We start from the raw sequence: 16,910 nt of genomic DNA, 5'->3' as shown, positions 1-16,910 counted from the left end.
CACATATATCTCATAAGCACAAGATCGGATTTTTTTTTGAGTACTTTGCGTTTGATTGAATTTCATCCTATTTACTTCAGACGATTTCTCCAGTTTGTCAAGATCATTTTGAATTTTAATCCTATCCTCCAAAGCACTTGCAACCCCTCTCAGCTTGATATCTGCAAACTTTGTAAGTGTACCCTCAGTGCCAGTGGTGCACAGACAGGGGGTGGGGGAGTGCCCTCCTGGGGGGCACATGAGGTTCTCAGGGGGTGGTGGGAAGAAACTAAGATTCCATCGGTCCCACAGGACCCTCTGCCATAATAGTGGGAGCAGGATAAAAATAGAGTGGATATTTTGGGGCAGGACTGGAGCAGGATTAAAAAAATAGTCCTCCCATGCCACAAACAATGTGAACACCCCAGCCAGCAGCAGCCGCTCTCCAGCCACCCAGCTCTGAAGGCAGCGCTGCTGCCAGCAGCAACGCGAAGGGGGCTACTTCACATTACGAGTAGTGGCAGGGGGTTGACAAATTCCATGAATGGTAAGAGGGGTGCAAATGGAAATGTTTGTGCACCACTGCTCTATACTATTATCTAAATCGATGAAGATATTGAACAGAATCAGACCCAGGACCAATCCCCATGGGACCCCACTCGTTATGTCTTTTCAGCATGACTGTGAACCACTGATAACTGCTCTCTGGGAATGGTTTTCCAATCAGTAATGCACCTACCTTCTCCATCTAGGTTTCATTTCCCTAGCTTGTTTATGAGAAGATCAGATGAGTCAGTGCCAAAGCCTTACTGAAGTCAAGATACTTCACATCTACTGCTTCCCCCCCTCCTCCCTATCGACAAGGCTTGTTATCATTTCAAAGAAGGCTATTAGGTTGATTTGACATGATTTCTTCTTGACAAATCCATGCTGTTAATTACTTATCACATTATCTTCTAGGTGTTTGCAAATTGATTGATTGTTTAATTATTTGCTCCATTATCTTTCCAGATACTGAAGTTAAGGTGAATGGTCTATAATTCTCCAGTTTGTCCTTTTTTCCCTTTTTTATAGATTGGCATTATATTTGCCCTCCTCCAGTCTTCTGGAATCTTTCCCATCTTCCATGAGTTTTCAAACGTAGTTGCTGATGGCTCCGAAATCTCCTCAGTCAGCTCCTTGAGTATTCTAGGATGTATTTCACCAGGCCCTATCATGAGTCCTCTCTGCAGAGATCCATCACAGAGCGGATAGTCCATCATTGGGTGGGGGGGAATGGCTTCCTGTGAAGACAGGCTCTCCACCAAATGCCAAAACTTTTGTTCCAGTGGGGTCATGAGCCTGGGGTCGTCAACACACACCTTCCTTTTGCTGTGGAAACCAGGCCTCCTTCATGCCCTTCCACACATTTGCCTGATCTCTAGGGTGACATCCAGAATCAAAAGGGATGAGGCCACAGTCATTCTCATACTCCTATCATAGTTGTGAGGTTAATGGCATCTCTGGCCCCCAAGACCTAAAAGTGCCCCTTTAGATCTCAGGTCTCCAGCTGTCATCTTTTTGTGGGCAGGGATCCAAATTCCTCATCCTCCAGACTGAGGATTTAGGCTTGCAGTCCCCCTAAAATTTGCTGTATCTCTCAGGTTGCTGAAGGGACAATGACAGTATCCACTAGTGACCAGCCAGCTTTCACAAAGCATAGTATACGTTTATTTTAGGACAAAAGCATTACAGATAAAACATCATAAAATTATATTGTTTTGATATTCCTGATAAGCTTAGCTGGTGTCTCTTATTTTCCATTTAAAGACCTTGGCAAGATCCAGTTCTTCAAACTCTCTTCTGGGCAGGGTTTTACCCTGTTAACTACAATCACATCAATTTTTAAATCAAAATGAGGTTCATAAGTCAGTTCATGCCAACCCGTTGTACCAGACGCCATTCTTTGTCTCCTTGGCCTCTTGAACATGGTCTGAACCAGTATATGTAACTGACCCAAACTTCTCTGGAGTGTTTACCTGATCATGAATTTGCAGTTATTTACCTCCATTGATTTTTAGTTCCTGGCAAAAGTTTGGTAACTCTCCCCCTAGAGGAGACAGAACGCAGACCCAAGCTCACAAAGATACATATAGCATTATAGACACAAGTTTGACTAATCCTAGGGCCCTTAGCATTTGGCACATCTCACTATAATAGTCTTTTGAAGTTTCCACACTTCCAAGGTGTCTCATCTGTCACAGTATGCTACTGGGTAAAGCAGTTTTGGTTGATAGTCTTGCCACAGATATCCATTCAACTCCCAGGCAGCCCGGATCTGATTTCAGAGCACCACAGTCAGATAGTCCATTCACGTTTGAAGTCCCTGTAACATCCAGGGTATTGGCTGGTGAAATACCATGGACGGGGATTGCTGTAGGCAAGTCCAAGAGATCCTGATAGAGAGGATGACTATATCCACCAGAAGGACTTATTTGTCTAAATGGAAGAGGTCTCAATATGGGGGGCTCATCGTAGTGTGGACCCTGTGCAGGCTTGGATTCGGAAGATCCTCGAGTATTTGCTGCCTCTGAAGTACTCCAGCCTGTCTTCCAGTACCTTCGTGGTGTTCCTGGATGGTATCACTTTGGCCAGAAGAGAGAGTGAGTGCCAAGCACTTATAGTGAATGCCAAGCACTCATGATGTTTCATAGGGACAATGTGGTGCTAAAACCTCCCCCTAAGATGGTCCTTCAGGTGGTCTCAGAATTTTGTGTGAATAGTTAACCTGCCTGTCTTCTTCCAAAAACCCACTCTTCATCTGGATAAAAGTTTTTAATCCTGGGAGAACATCTGGTGTGTCTTCTTACAACAGCGACAGTTCAGATTCTCTCCCCCCCCCCCCCCTCCGCCCCCCACAGTTATTTCTAGCTCCAAAGGCCAGGCCATCACATCACAAAGAATATCTAACTACCTAATGCAATGTATCTCATTGTTACCAGTTGGCTCTGTACCTCTCCCACCGAATATCAAGACTTACTCTACTAGAGCTCATCCTCCACCTGCCTGAGAGATCTCCAATTTGCATTGCAAGGCAGTGACATGGAGCGCAACACTCACTTTTTGTCAGGCATTATGCATTGGACTTAGTTGCCTGAACAGATGCCAGTTTTTGGAGAGTAGCGCTATGATCCACGTTTGACTGATGCAGCTGATATGCCTCATCCCACCATCCAGAAGTGGTATTGCATGCCAGTCACCTATCATGGGAGTGATCCACACCGACACATACAAAAAGAGGGTGGTTACTTATTCTACAATAACTGTGCTGCTTCATGTTGTTGTAATGTGTGAATCCCATAATCCCACCTCTGTCCATGCTTTAGGAGTCCTCAACTAACATGAACTTTGAATTGGGAGGGAACTGAGGGAAGGTTATGATCTCATGCCCTTTATGCTCTGGCATGGGAGTGTGAGAAAGTTGAGTGCATGACTCTCCTATGCACAAGGCACATGCACTCCTATAGTGGGATCTACAGCGTCTTCAACATCTCAAAGAACCACGATTACTACAAGGTAAATAGCTATTCTCTCTGAGGTTGTGAACTGGCCCTACTCATCTCACTGGAGTGTTAACTCTGAAAGATGACAGTTTGAGCCATCTGCATTGTTTCTCATAAAATGGTCAAGTTAATGTCCTTATCTTACAATTCTCAAGCCACACCCTATATTTTATCTGGTACTAAAAGCCCCATCTATCCCTAATCATCTGCCAAAACCTCCATCTTTTCCTCTGACAAATTCTGTTTAGCTGTATTGAAACTAGGAAAATTTGAGGCACGCAGAAAATGAGGAAATGGTGTAAACATATTTAATATAAAAATGAATAGTCTAGGGTCTACTATAGGGACATGTCTTTTTCATTTAATTCAATAAAAATCTCTAACTGAAGCTGGCAGAATGCTGTAGAAACCTGAAGACTTAGCTGCAGAATTTAGGGCCAGCTTGCTAACGAGCAGCATTGTAGTGTCCCAACACAGCACAATAGAAATGATGCATTCAGGAATGACCATAATGTAATTGAAAGATGTTAAATACATTTTCTGGTGGTATAATGCCAAAACGATATTGCTGGTGGTTTGTCTTTCCGAAGTTAGATTCAATATTTAATCTTTCTTACTTAAAATTCTCTTAATGGATTTTGGGTTTGTGTTTTTGTTTGTTTTATAGGATTCACATGATGCTTTACTGGAATTTGGGAATAATAATCTCCAAATATTGGTTGACATTACTAGAGAAGGCGTGTGGAAAAATCCAGTTCTTCTTAAAATTCTATCACAACAGCCAGTAGAAGCAGAAGAAGGTAAGAACTGAGATTCTGATTTATAACATATGGAGTTCAGTAAACTGTTGGTACCCTTCGGTTGGGGACAGATACCTGTCAGTCCTGATTTGAGCTGCTCATTATTACATAATTTGGCGGTATTTCAGTTGGAGCTGTATGATGCTAGCCACGCATTAAACTGCATTTATCATGAAACTTTCTCACTGGTACTCTGTCCATTAATCATCTTTAATAATGTATCTCAGCACCAGGCCATTTCTGACATTGTAAATTTGAGCATCTTAAAAGAACCACCATTTAAAAAATCTGCCAGAGAAATGTTTCATTCTTTTCCTGCTAATGTGGAATTTTCTCTCCTTTCCCAATACTTTTCAGTAGGTTGACGTGCTTAACTCTTCACCACTTCTGACCAATGCGTCTGTTGCAAATGGAGAGAATTTCAAAGGTTACTTGAAAATGATAAAAATAAGTGTTTCAAGTGATCTCTGTGGGTGCTTCACTTTAGGTGATTGAGCACTCTCTGCCTCTAGTTGGAGAATTTCAGCAGCAGTACTTGTCTGGGCTGCACATGCACTCTCCCTGTCTTGCACCTGTCATGGTAGCTGATTAGTGCTGTGCAGCTGTATTTCTCCTCCCCCCCCTCCCCCCCCCCCCACACACACTCAGTTCCTTCTCAACTGCCCCTTTGTCCAAGTCAGAGCTCCAGCAGTGTCTTCACTTGCTTTACCTCAGGAATTCTTGTTAGCAGTTTTTGTATATAATAGATTAGTTGATTAGGACTTTCTATTTTTCTTTATAACTTCACCCTGTCATGGGATATTCCCTTTGAAATGCCAGGATCTCTAGATTTAAACATTGCATCTCCTGCCATGAGGCAATTCTTATCTTTGATGGACAGTCATAATGCATCAGGTGCCTGGGGGAAACACATGTACCCCAGAAGTGCACTCATTGTCATCATCTGAAGGCCCATACAAAGAAAGCAAGGGACCTCAAATTTAAGCCTGCCTCAGACCCAGGAATGCAAACTTCTGGTGATCAGTTACTGAAGGTGGCAGCTTCTAATAGTTCCCCCTCTTCAGCTTCATGTGGAAGGAACCTGTCTCCTAAAAGACCTGCAAAGAGGAGAGCTTCCTCTCCTCCTATCAAACCTGCATCTAAGAAGAAGCGTTCCCCAGCTCGCTGTACTGCATAGGTACCGACTGGACCACACTGCAGCAAAGTACCTTTGAGTGAGCAGGGACTGAAGCCACAGACCTTAAGTGGGCAGGTTCCAAGAAGGAAGAAAAGACTGCCCTTTCCACTATGCACTGGCAGCAACAAGAAAATCCTCGGTACCGAGTGCCTCTGCAGTTTAAGTCACTGGCACCGCCTCCTGGCTCTGCCACACATCACTGATGCATCATCACCAAAGCCTCATTAGTCCTTGGTGCAGTCAACATCAGCACCTATCCCCATGGTGCTGCACTACTTCTGGTGCCTCAGCAATTCTCGGCACCGCAACAAATGCAAGTGCCTCCTCCATTATTGAGACTACAGCAGTTCCTTGCACCTAAGGACCTGACAGTGAGCTTGGAATCTGGGTTTCCTCTCCTTGGTACTATCACTGGAGGGGATGGTGGTGGGGGAAGGGTCAGATGCAGCAGGTGGTGTGCACGATGCTGAAAGCACAGATGCAGTGACAGGGGGAACGTTATTCATTTCAGCATTCCTTGCCCCTGCGGACCAGTATCAGATCTGAGCCACAAGAGCACACTAGACATTATCCTAGACCAGACATACATGGGTGGTATGGGGATCCCCACCTGTGCCTTTCCCACCACAATGGTCAGTCTGGGACCTGTGGGCAGTATACAGGCAAAATTTTCCCAAGCTATCAAGCAGCAGGGAAATTTCTAGACACTCCTCACCAAAGCCAGTAGCACCACCTGACATCTCCTGGGAACAAACCTTTGAGGAAACAGAGCTGGAGTTATACCAGGAGGCTATTCCGCAACTAACTCATCTTTCTCACCTGACAAGACCACCATGCCTCTGCTCCCTACCACCAGAGATGATTTCAGACAGTTTCAGGAACTGTTCAAAAGAACAGCTGACACACTTCAAATCCCTCTTCAAGAGGTTACCAAATCTCAGCACAGTCTCTTGGGCATACTCCACACATAGACATCTTCCTTTATTAGGGTCCACCTAAACTGTATAGAGGCGAAAGCATCACTGCTGCCTCAGAGATTTGTCACCCTGACAAACTTGATTGATACCATAATACGCAGTCCACTGGTATCCACCAGGACCTGCCTTTGTCTCCTAGATCACATGGTGGCGATCACATACATTGTAAATCAAGCCAGACTACTCGTGCTGCCTGCAAGCTTGGCTCAGGACTGTGTACATCTCTCACAAACACAGACTGAACAAGCATGTCAGTGAAGGTCAAGGACTCGTTACAATGGTCTGTCCACCTGCACAATGTGTGCGCAGGACTCCACTTCCAGCGGATCCCTTCCCCCGCCCCCACCCCCAAATGATAATTACAGTGGACACCTCCCTACTGGGATGGGGTGACCACTTAGCCTCACAGTACAGGGCAGGTCTCCTTTGGAATCAACATTCTGGAACTGTGAGCAGTTCGCAATGCCAGGGTGCACTTCAGGCCTCTAATCAAAAACAGAACCATACAGATCATGAAGGACAATGTGGTCTGCATGTTCCACATAAACAGGAAGGAATGAGATCACACTCCCTATGCACAGAGGCCATAAAGTTGTAGAGGTGGTGCATCCAATGCAACATCAATGTATCAGCCACCTACCTACCGAGATCTGAGAACATCACAATGGATACCCTAAGCTACAAGTTCTCACACGACCACAAGGGGGAAATAAACATCTCCGTGATCCAGAGCATATTTCAATGATAGGAGTTCCCCCGATAGACCTATTTGCCATGAGCTGAAACAGCAGATGTCCAATGTTTTTGCTCCAGAGCGGGTCTGGGACCAAAATCCAGAGGAGATGCTTTTCCCATCCGAAGGGACTCGCCTCTCCTGTATGCCTTCCCTCCCATCCCACTACTGCCTAGATTCATACACTAGATCAGATCTGATCAAGCTAAAGTTATCCTGATAGCTCCAGCGTGGCCCAGCAAACATGGTATCCATACTTTATAACAGATGCCAGTATGCCAGCCGCAAGTCCTTCCACTTTCTCCAAATCTCCTCTCAGGATGCAGGCCAAACTCTGCACCCGGACCTAGAGATGCTCCGTCTGAGAGCCTGGCTCCTCAGTGGTTCCAAGGCAAGGAGATGGTCTGCTCCGAAGAAGTTAAGGATATCTTGCTAAACAGTAAACAGCCAACTAATCGCTAGACATACCTCCACAAAAGGAAGAGTTTCCACACGTGGTGCCCAAACAAACAGATTGAAGCCACAAATTCGCCCCTGCCCGTAGTCGTGGACTACACACTTTACCTTAAGAAATCAGGGGTCTCAATGAGTTCATTATGAGTATACTTGTCCACAGGTACAACCTTCCACCACAAGGTTGGATGGCTTTTCAGTCTTTGCACACCCAACTACTAAAAGATTCCTGCAGGGCATTTGTAACCTCAACTCAGAGCTCCAACTTCTCCATGGGACCCTACCCTAGTGCTTTGAACTCTAACTGCTCCATTCAAACCTCTGGCTACATGTTCACTACTACATCTTTCCATTAAAGTAGCCTTTCTAGTAGCCATAATGTCAACGAGGCATGTCGGAGAAATAGAGGCCCTTATGGCAGTCCCATCATATACAATTCTTTTTAAAGAATAAGGTTACTCTGAGACCCCATCCTAAGTTCTTGCCTAAATTCCCTTCATTCCACCTTAACCAACCCATCCATCTTCCCACATTCTTTCTTAAACCTCATAAGGACAGGCAAGAGGCAACATTCCACATATTGGATGTCAGAAGGGCATTAGTCTTTTATCTAGAGAGGACCAAGCCATTCAGAAAAACTTCTTCTAATCTGTTCCCCTCTACAACAGAAAGCTCCAAAGGCAAACCCATCTCTAAGCAGAGACTTTCCAAATGGATTTCGGGCTGCATCCAGCTCTGCTACTATCAACATGGGCTACAACCTCCTTAATGGGTCAGAACACACCCTACAAGAGCTGTACACACACCAGTTGCCTTCTTGAATGATGTGCCTGTTAATGACATATGCAAAGCAGCTACTTGGATATCACCCAACACATTAATACAACACTCTGTCATCGACTAGGTCTCAGCAGCTGACGTTCAGCTGGAACACATGGTCCTATTGTCCATTCAGAATTAACTGTGAACCCCTCTTTACACCTGAGGAGCACTGCTCTTCAGTCACCTAAAGTGGAGCATCCACAGGGACATCACTCGAAGAAGGTTACTCACCTTATGCAGTAAGTGAGGTTCTTCAAGATGTGTCCCCCTGTGGGTGCCCCATCCTCCTCCTTACTTCAGAGTTCTAATTAGTCCTCTGTGGTAGAGAAGGAACTGAGTTGGGGGCGGCTGTACAGCACTAATCAGCTATCAGGACAGGCGTGAGATTGGGAGAGCACATGTGCAGTGCAGCACAGCCAGGTACTGCTGTTGAAATTCTCCAACTAAAGGCTCAGGGTGATCAACTACCTAAAGTGGAACACCCACAGAGACACTCATCTCAAAGAACCTCAGTTACAGCACAAGGTGAGGAATCTCCTCTTCATACATGTGCTTGTTTGCTCCCTTAGGACAGTGTTTCTCAATGACCAGTCTATGGACCGGCGCCAGTTCCTGATCTACCTGATACAGTTTAGGAAGGCAGCAAGCCATTCCCTGGTATCAAAAAGATTGAGAAACACTGTTTGAAGATGTACAAAGAAAGCCTGAAAGTAATTTGCTTTTTTCCATTAGAAATTAGATCATACCTAGACTGTAAGCCTCCTGATATTGCAAGAGGCAAAAGAATGAAAGCTGAATTCTTAAGAGTGGAAGGACGTTTTAGTCAGACCTGGTTTTTGTTTGGTTTTGATACCTATTTAAATTAGATGCACAAACATTTGACTAAAGGAATTCTTTATTAAAAATTAACAACCTCACCCCTTCAATGAAGGTATTAAGAGTTCAAAATTATTTATTATTTATATTATCCATTGTGCCTAGGAGCCCTAGTCATGGGCCACAGCCCCATTGTGCTAGGTACTCTGCCAACACAAAACGAAAAGATGGTCTATGCCCAAAGGAACTTATAATCTAATTACAAGACAAAAGACAGCAGACATATGGTGGGAGTAAAAGGAGACAGTGAGGCAATATTGGTCAGCATGATAGGCAGTAGTCTATGAACACAAGAAGCCTAATCGTTCTAAGCATCATGGCAAAGAAGAGTTTTGATAGGGATTTAAAGGGTGAGGTAGCTTTGCAGATGTTTGAGGGGCACCTCCCAAGCACATGGGACAGCAGGAGAGAAAGCACAGAGGTACTTGTTTGAAAACGTAAGTGGGCTGTGGAGACTGGCATCATAGGCCAATTGGAGACGAGCATCAAAAACCTGATAGTGAACAAGAGATGATGGGTAGGGTAGGGACTGTACTTGAAAGTGAAGACAAGCAGCTTATGTTTGACACAGAAGAGAATGACGAAGGCATTCAAGGAGAGGAATGACATGGTCAAAATGAGGGCCTCGGAAAATGATCTTTTGCAGCAGCATTCTGAATGGATATGAACAGGGCAAGACTGGGTTTGTCAGGCCGGAAAAGAGGGTGTTGCAGTAGCTGAAATGTGAGGAGATGATGAGTTTGGACAAGAGTTTTAGTGGTGTGGGTGGATCAGAAGGGCTATATCATATAAAAATTAGCAGAACTGGCAAAATTCCTCCTCACTGTCACCTTGCCATTCCCCCCCCCCCCCATCTTTGAGCAGAGAACAGTCACTGGTCAATGCCCATCCCCCACCTGTCTTTATGCTCCATGTTATGACAGAGATGTCATGTTCTTACCATTCTTAATCCACCAGTAAAGTAGGCAACTTTAGCAGCCAGTAGAATTTGAAACTGAACTTCATTAATTTGATCACATCCCTTGGGATTCCAGATGATGGCTGAGGCTTTGCTATGTTTATTAGCACTAACATGTTTTTGTTACTGTAGTGATAACTGATGCTCTACATTTGACCAGGGGGAGAGGGGCAGATGGGCAGACTTAATCCATGGTGGTGGAACATTGTACAGAAAGAGGGAGAGCAGAGAGGATCTGTTTGTGGACATGTACAGAGATGTGAATAGGGAATATGGTTGAATTTACCAGTTAGTTGAGCCCAAAATGAAGGTCACAGTTGAAAGACAGAGTGTGTCATAGATGTGGTTGGTCTCTCCCTGTCAGCAGCCCATCAGATTGTTGATGGGACCCAAAGGCCGAATTCCGGGTGTTCTAAGTACACAGGAGCCTGAACAGAGTCCAGTATCTAGGGGTCAAAGTGGAACACAAGCTAAATATGAGTCAACAGTGTGATACTGTTGCAAAAAAAGCAAACGTGATTCTGGGATGCATTAACAGGTGTGTTGTAAACAAGACACGAGAAGTCATTCTTCCGCTCTGCTCTGCGCTGGTTAGGCCTCAACTGGAGTATTGTGTCCAGTTCTGGGCACCGCATTTCAAGAAAGATGTGGAGAAGTTTGGAGAGGGTCCAGAGAAGAGCAATAAGAATGATTAAAGGTCTTGAGAACATGACCTATGAAGGAAGGCTGAAAGAATTGGGTTTATTTAGTTTGGAAAAGAAGACTGAGAGGGGACGTGATAGCAGTTTTCAGGTATCTAAAAGAGTGTCATCAGGAGGAGGGAGAAAACTTGTTCACCTTAGCCTCTAATGATAGAACAAGAAGCAATGAGCTTAAACTGCAGCAAAGGAGATTTAGGTTGGACATTAGGAAAAAGTTCCTAACTGTCAAGGTAGTTAAACACTGGAATAAATTGCCTAGGGAGGTTGTGGAATCTCCATCTCTGGAGATATTTAAGAGTAGGTTAGATAAATGTCGTATCAGGGATGGTCTAGACAGTATTTGGTCCTGCCATGAGGGCAGGAGACTGGACTCGATGACCTCTCGAGGTCCCTTCCAGTCCTAGAGTCTATGAATCTATGAATCAGAGGGGTAGCCATGTTAGTCTGGATCTGTAAAAGCAGCAGAGTCCTATGGCACCTTATTCATGGGTGAATACCCCTTTGTCGCATGCATCCGACGAAGTAGGTATTCACCCACGAAAGCTCATTTTCCAATATGTCTATTAGTCTATAAGGTGCCACAGGACTCTTTGCTGCTTGAACAGAGTCCAGTCACTGCTCACTGTCTTGGGGTCCCTAGCACACTTTTTTTGTCTAGGACCCTCTCTTGAGAGCTGTAACCATCTGACCCAGCAGCCTAGTCTCTGAGCTCAATGTTGACACCTCAGACACTCCTGTAGTTTAAACAGACCTTCTCCCAGAATCTCACTTGGTGTGAGCCTTCTGGTTTACCTTTTCAAGGGACCATCATTATATGCTCGCTCTCTCTCTCTCTCTCTCTCTCGCTCTCTCTCTCTCTCTCTCTCTCTCTCTCTCTCTCTCTCTCTCTCTCTCATATATAGCATATAATAGTCACTTTGCATAGACATCTAACACGGTATTGCTCTTTACTTAAGCACGAGAAATACACAGAGGGCAGAGATGTAGAAAAACAAACATCCAGAACACACAGCCCCTCACTCTAGATCACCTTTCCCTTGAGAGTCCTTGGGATATCATCTATGTCCCTGACCTCTTCCTGCTACTGCAGTAGCTTTCCATATCTTATACTGATTGGAAAAAATGGCCAAAAACACACTCTAATAAAGCCACTCCATTTCTTTGTAACTTTGCAGTCTCCTCTATCAAGTGACTCCTGATCAGCCTCAGTGATGACCTAGAGTCTTACCAGGTGACTTTATTGCCAGGCAACCTTTCCCTGACAAACCAATTCTACAGGGTAGAAGCTAGTCTTTTGTCTAGGATGTCAGTTCAGTAGATAACTATCCTGATTTATCAACCCTCTATTGTCATGTACCATTTCAATCCATTGTGGAGTAAAGAGTCAACAGATAAGATAAAGAACCCCATATCAAAAGATCCCCCGGTATTAAAAACAGAGTTTATAAGCTGTGCAGGCAGATTCCACAAATCATCACAGGTAGGATGGGCATTTTGAGCAATGGATGGCAAAACAGGACCTCTTTGGAGTTATGACAAGGAAATCTTGCAGGTAGACTTCAGAAATGAGGGGAAGGAGCAAATGGGGGATATAGTTTCAGCTGGAAAAGTTCAGAGTAAGAAGGTAGAAATAAAATTGACTGGTGGTTTGACCCATCATTTCCTACCCTTCTCTCGTACCTGAACTTCCTGCCTGATATGGCATCAGTCAGGACAATAGCAGTTGAGTTTCGTAACAGCTTTCCCCTAGCACTCCAGCCCTCTGCAAGACCAGGGACGAATTGGTTGTCCAAATGTGAGGCACTCATTTCAGTGGCATATAAAGGCCTCAGCTAGGTAGTGGTATCCATCTGCAGCATCTTATCTGCAAGTACAGCACCCATCTGTGTGCAGAGGCAGTGAAGGGGGAAGTGCATGAGTGTTGCATTATTAAGATTAAGATTCTGTCACAGGTATTTTTAGTAAAAGTCAGGTCACTGGCAATAAACAAAAATTCATGGAAACCTGTGACCTATTCCTGACTTACACTAAAAATACCCTGAGGGTTTGGGTGGGGGGTAGAGTGCTGCCAGGGCTTGCAGCTCACCCCAGCCTTGGAGCACCTTTTGCTGGCCAGTCTTTCCCTACTGGTACCTGCTTCCTAGTCAATCTCCACCACTGTACTTCAGGCCCCGCGTCCCTCACCAGCCTGTTGTGCCCCTTCTCCTGGGTACTACCCTGCAGCAGTGTCCCCACACATTTGGCGTCCTCCCCTCCCTAGGGAACCCAAATCCCACCTTGTCTCAGTGACCCACTGCCAGTCTTCATCTAGTCTCTTCCCTCAAGGGCAAGCTGCAGTCTGAAGTGGCCACTCATCATTGGCCAAGGGGGTTGGACCACTACCTCTTCCTTCCCTTGCTGCTTCCCCACAGCCCTAGTATCTCCTTTTGGCCCTGACAGCAAGGCCTCTGCCTGGGGTTTGCCAGGCTGGAGCTTCTCCAGCTCCTCCTGCCCTGCCCCAGCACTGTGCTGTCCAAGGTACCTGTTGCTCTTTCAGGTAGCCAGGTCCATCTCTCTCCAAGGCTGAAGAGAGACTGACTACTCCTTCTGATCTGCTCTCTTTTATAATGGCTTGGCCAGCTGTGATTAGCTGCCTCCTGTCTCTTCCTGATTGGCGCTCAGCCCCAGCCCTCTCTGAGGGCTGGCATTTAACTCTTTCTGAGCCAGAGTGGGGTGACTGCCCTGCTACGGGGTACTTTACACTAGTGCTGTCATCAGTTTAGTTCTCTAGGGTAGGCAAGGTTCAGTCTTACTTTTACACAGCGCTAGTCTATATTTGACACCATGATATGATACATGATATGGATGAGAGTGATAGAGAAATCAGTTTAATTGAAGCCCTTCTTTTCTGTCTTCCTGTAATCAGTTACTACTTTCGACATTCCCAAGGCAGGTGGTTTACAGATGCACTTCTCAAAGGAGGAAGAAAAGGTTGCTTACTAGTACCTGGAGAGTTTAATATATGTTGCCTCTGCTCAGCTACACTTCCTGCCTTCTTTTCTACAATTTCTTGGAGCGCTTTCTTTAGCACAGGGGTCTCAAACATATTGCCCATGGACCAAATAATGCAATAGGCCCTCCTCCTCCAGGTCCTTCATGTGGAAGACTAGCCGCTGAAGGAAGGGAATTGGTCAGTACTGCAGATGTAGTTCAAACTTGGATGTCTAAAGTGGAGGCTCTTAATCCATAGATAGGATTTAAATAAGTGATATGATTTTCAGAAGTTCTGAATGCCAACAAACCTTACTGAAGTTAATGAGAGCTTCATCTGCTTGACATCTTTGAACATCAGATCTTCTAGGTGCCTAATAAGTATCACCCTTCTGCTGAACCGTAGTATATGTTGGGAGCATTATGAGTTGGTCACCCATTCTGGGAAGAACTCAGCGATGCAAACAATGGGTATTAGTACTATTCATGGAACATAAATGATCACAAATGAATTGAAGACAACCTCCTTTTTAGGGAATCTTAGCTCAGGCACCAATGAGTGTGTCTCTGCACTGCAGCTGGGAACGTGGATAGACAGACTGCAAGCTTTGCTTGAGCAAGCACACTGAAAATAGCAATATGGCTGCAGCGATGGAGGCCAGGGCTCAGGCTAGCCATCCAAGTATGTACCAGGGTGTTGTGTGGGATAGTACTTAGGCGGGGTCTCTGAGTAGTCACCTGTGCCACTGAAACCATGTTATTTTGGGGTTTTTAAAATTGGGTTGGGCTCGAATCTGAATACAGGACTCCTGTGTATTTAGAATGCTTTTCGTAGATTCATAGAGCAGAAGGGACCACTGTGATCATCCAGTTTACCTCCTGTGTAACACAGGCCATAGAACTTCTATGAATTAATTCCTGTTGGAAGTCAAGTAGTGCTTTCCTCCTTTCAGAGTGCCACAGAATTAATGTCAGAAAAGGACTTCTATATTTTGTAATGTTTTGGTAGTGTTATAACTAGATTTTAGACACATTTCATAAAACCTGCTTTTATTTTGGCTGAACATGTAGTGTTTAGTGTATTGTTTGAGATACTTAATTTTCTAGTCGTGGATAGATGGTGTAGAAATAAAATATATTAAACTTACCCAACTTAAAGTACAGGAAAAAGTGTAGGTAGACAAAACCCAGTTACTAGATTTTTACCCTGGTTGTCCTGATCAACTTTAATATTTCTACTTGTATGAAAAGTACTATAGGATCTGAGTAGTGCCATCGCTGTCAGTGTCTCCTAATGCTGTGCTGTGCTGTGTATTGAGCCAAAGAGGCTACCGTCCCGTACTAATATACTAGCACTACTTTTGTAGCATAGCATTCCCTTATCGCTACACAGGTGCAGTGCTAGTGTGCTAATTTGTGTGAAAACACCATTGCTTATTCATTACTGTCCATTTGTACTGAACAAGTGTTTCATATCTCTTGTCTAAACATTGACCAGACCTCAGCCTGTTTCTTACAAAATCAAAGTGGTGTGAATGCAATGAGAACTAAGTGCCAACTGTAAATTTGGTATATTCTCAAAGATTTTTTTTCATTTTCCTAGCCAATAAATTGGTTACACGAGAAGGGCCTTCCTTTCTGCAGATGCGAGTAAAACACTTGATGAAGTCAAACTGCATTCCGCAAGCTACTTTCTTGTCAAAATTCTGTGCAGATTCTCCAGAAATTTCAAATGTATCATCATCTTTTCGCCAAGCCTACATCACATGTTTGTGCTCTATGCTGCCTAATGAAGACTCTATTAAAGAGGTTAGTAATCATAGCCCCTATTAATGTGTGAAGTTTCTATCAAGTGCATTTCTACATCAATTTGGCTAATGCTAAAGTCATAGAGTTTTTAAGAAAAACTAAAATATAAAGACTTCAGGCTGCAGTATGAAAGTGCATTTAATCTTATTGCTACAGATACACATATGCATTATATACAGTCTATCAATGTGGGCTTATACATATGTTCAGCCATGCAAAAAAGGTTTGAGTGCGCTAGATCCTCATATGCCTCAACTATAAATCTAAAGTCTTCCCTTCAGCTGCCCTATGCACTGTGACGCTGTACTCTTCTGATGCAAAGGAATAAAATGACTGTTCTAATAGAGTGAAAACTAATGTAGAAAAGGAGGGCTGGGGAGCCAGGGCAAAATCCTCTAGCGTCTAGTGACCTGACCCTTTATGATCCTACTACTTTGATTAAAAAGTCTTTTTTTGCAATGTAGTAACAACTGTGCTAATAGTGAACATTGTAATCAAGGTTGCAAAACTGTTGCCACTGTAACCCCACTTGTTACTATTTATTGAATTCACTGTTTGGGCTGAAATCTTGAATGCTTGGTGTCAACTTGAATATAAGAATTTGGGGTTGGGGGGAAGGGAGAGAGTTTGAGCAAAATCTTTTAAGCCATTTTTGAGTGTGTGTGGAGGGGAGATAATGAGGTGGACCTTCCATTGTTTAAAATGAAATGTGGCGGAATAACTCAGATATTTGCACTTCCCAGCTTCAAGAGAATAGGTCCCTAATTAAAGTCTCTCTGCTCAGTCCGGGGGAAAAAAATTAAGAGCAAACACATTATTTGAAAATGTGGTGTTGCGTATGTTAGCAAATCTGTTAAACATACTGTCAGTGCTTTGTCTGGGAGTTAACTGGGCAGCTGAGCTGCACAGACACAATTACTTTGAATCAAGAAGTTGAGCCGAGGTGGCGAAGAGTGTTGCCAAGATGTGCCTTCTCCTGTCTCTGTGAAAATCTGTCCAATTTTGGCCAAGTTGTAAGCCTTTGAAAGATATAGTAATTTGTACATGCTACTAAGTTCCCCAAAGATCCCATCTGCTGTGGGCATGCTGCAACCTGAGGTTGAGTAGGACTTT

The 16,910-nt window shown here is 44.2% G+C and overlaps 1 protein-coding gene across 2 annotated transcripts in view; it reads left to right on the top strand.

Annotated features, from left to right (window-relative positions):
- The window catches only part of RLF (RLF zinc finger), a 104,384-nt gene that overhangs the window by 37,896 nt on the left and 49,578 nt on the right, over positions 1-16,910 (top strand). The window contains exons 2-4 of one of the 2 annotated variants that reach the window (XM_050932284.1): positions 1,054-3,534; positions 4,189-4,321; positions 15,592-15,797. In XM_050932284.1, coding sequence (XP_050788241.1) covers positions 3,448-3,534; positions 4,189-4,321; positions 15,592-15,797 — 426 coding nt within the window. In that variant the 5' untranslated portion in view covers positions 1,054-3,447. The remainder of the gene's footprint in view (positions 1-1,053; positions 3,535-4,188; positions 4,322-15,591; positions 15,798-16,910) is intronic. The other variant, XM_050932283.1, reaches the window with a different exon arrangement.

The sequence above is a fragment of the Gopherus flavomarginatus genome, chromosome 22 (assembly GCF_025201925.1).
Source record: "Gopherus flavomarginatus isolate rGopFla2 chromosome 22, rGopFla2.mat.asm, whole genome shotgun sequence".
Classification (NCBI taxonomy): Eukaryota; Metazoa; Chordata; order Testudines; family Testudinidae; genus Gopherus; species Gopherus flavomarginatus.
Note: the sequence above shows the minus strand (reverse complement) of the source record. Positions and strands in the feature narration are given on the sequence as shown.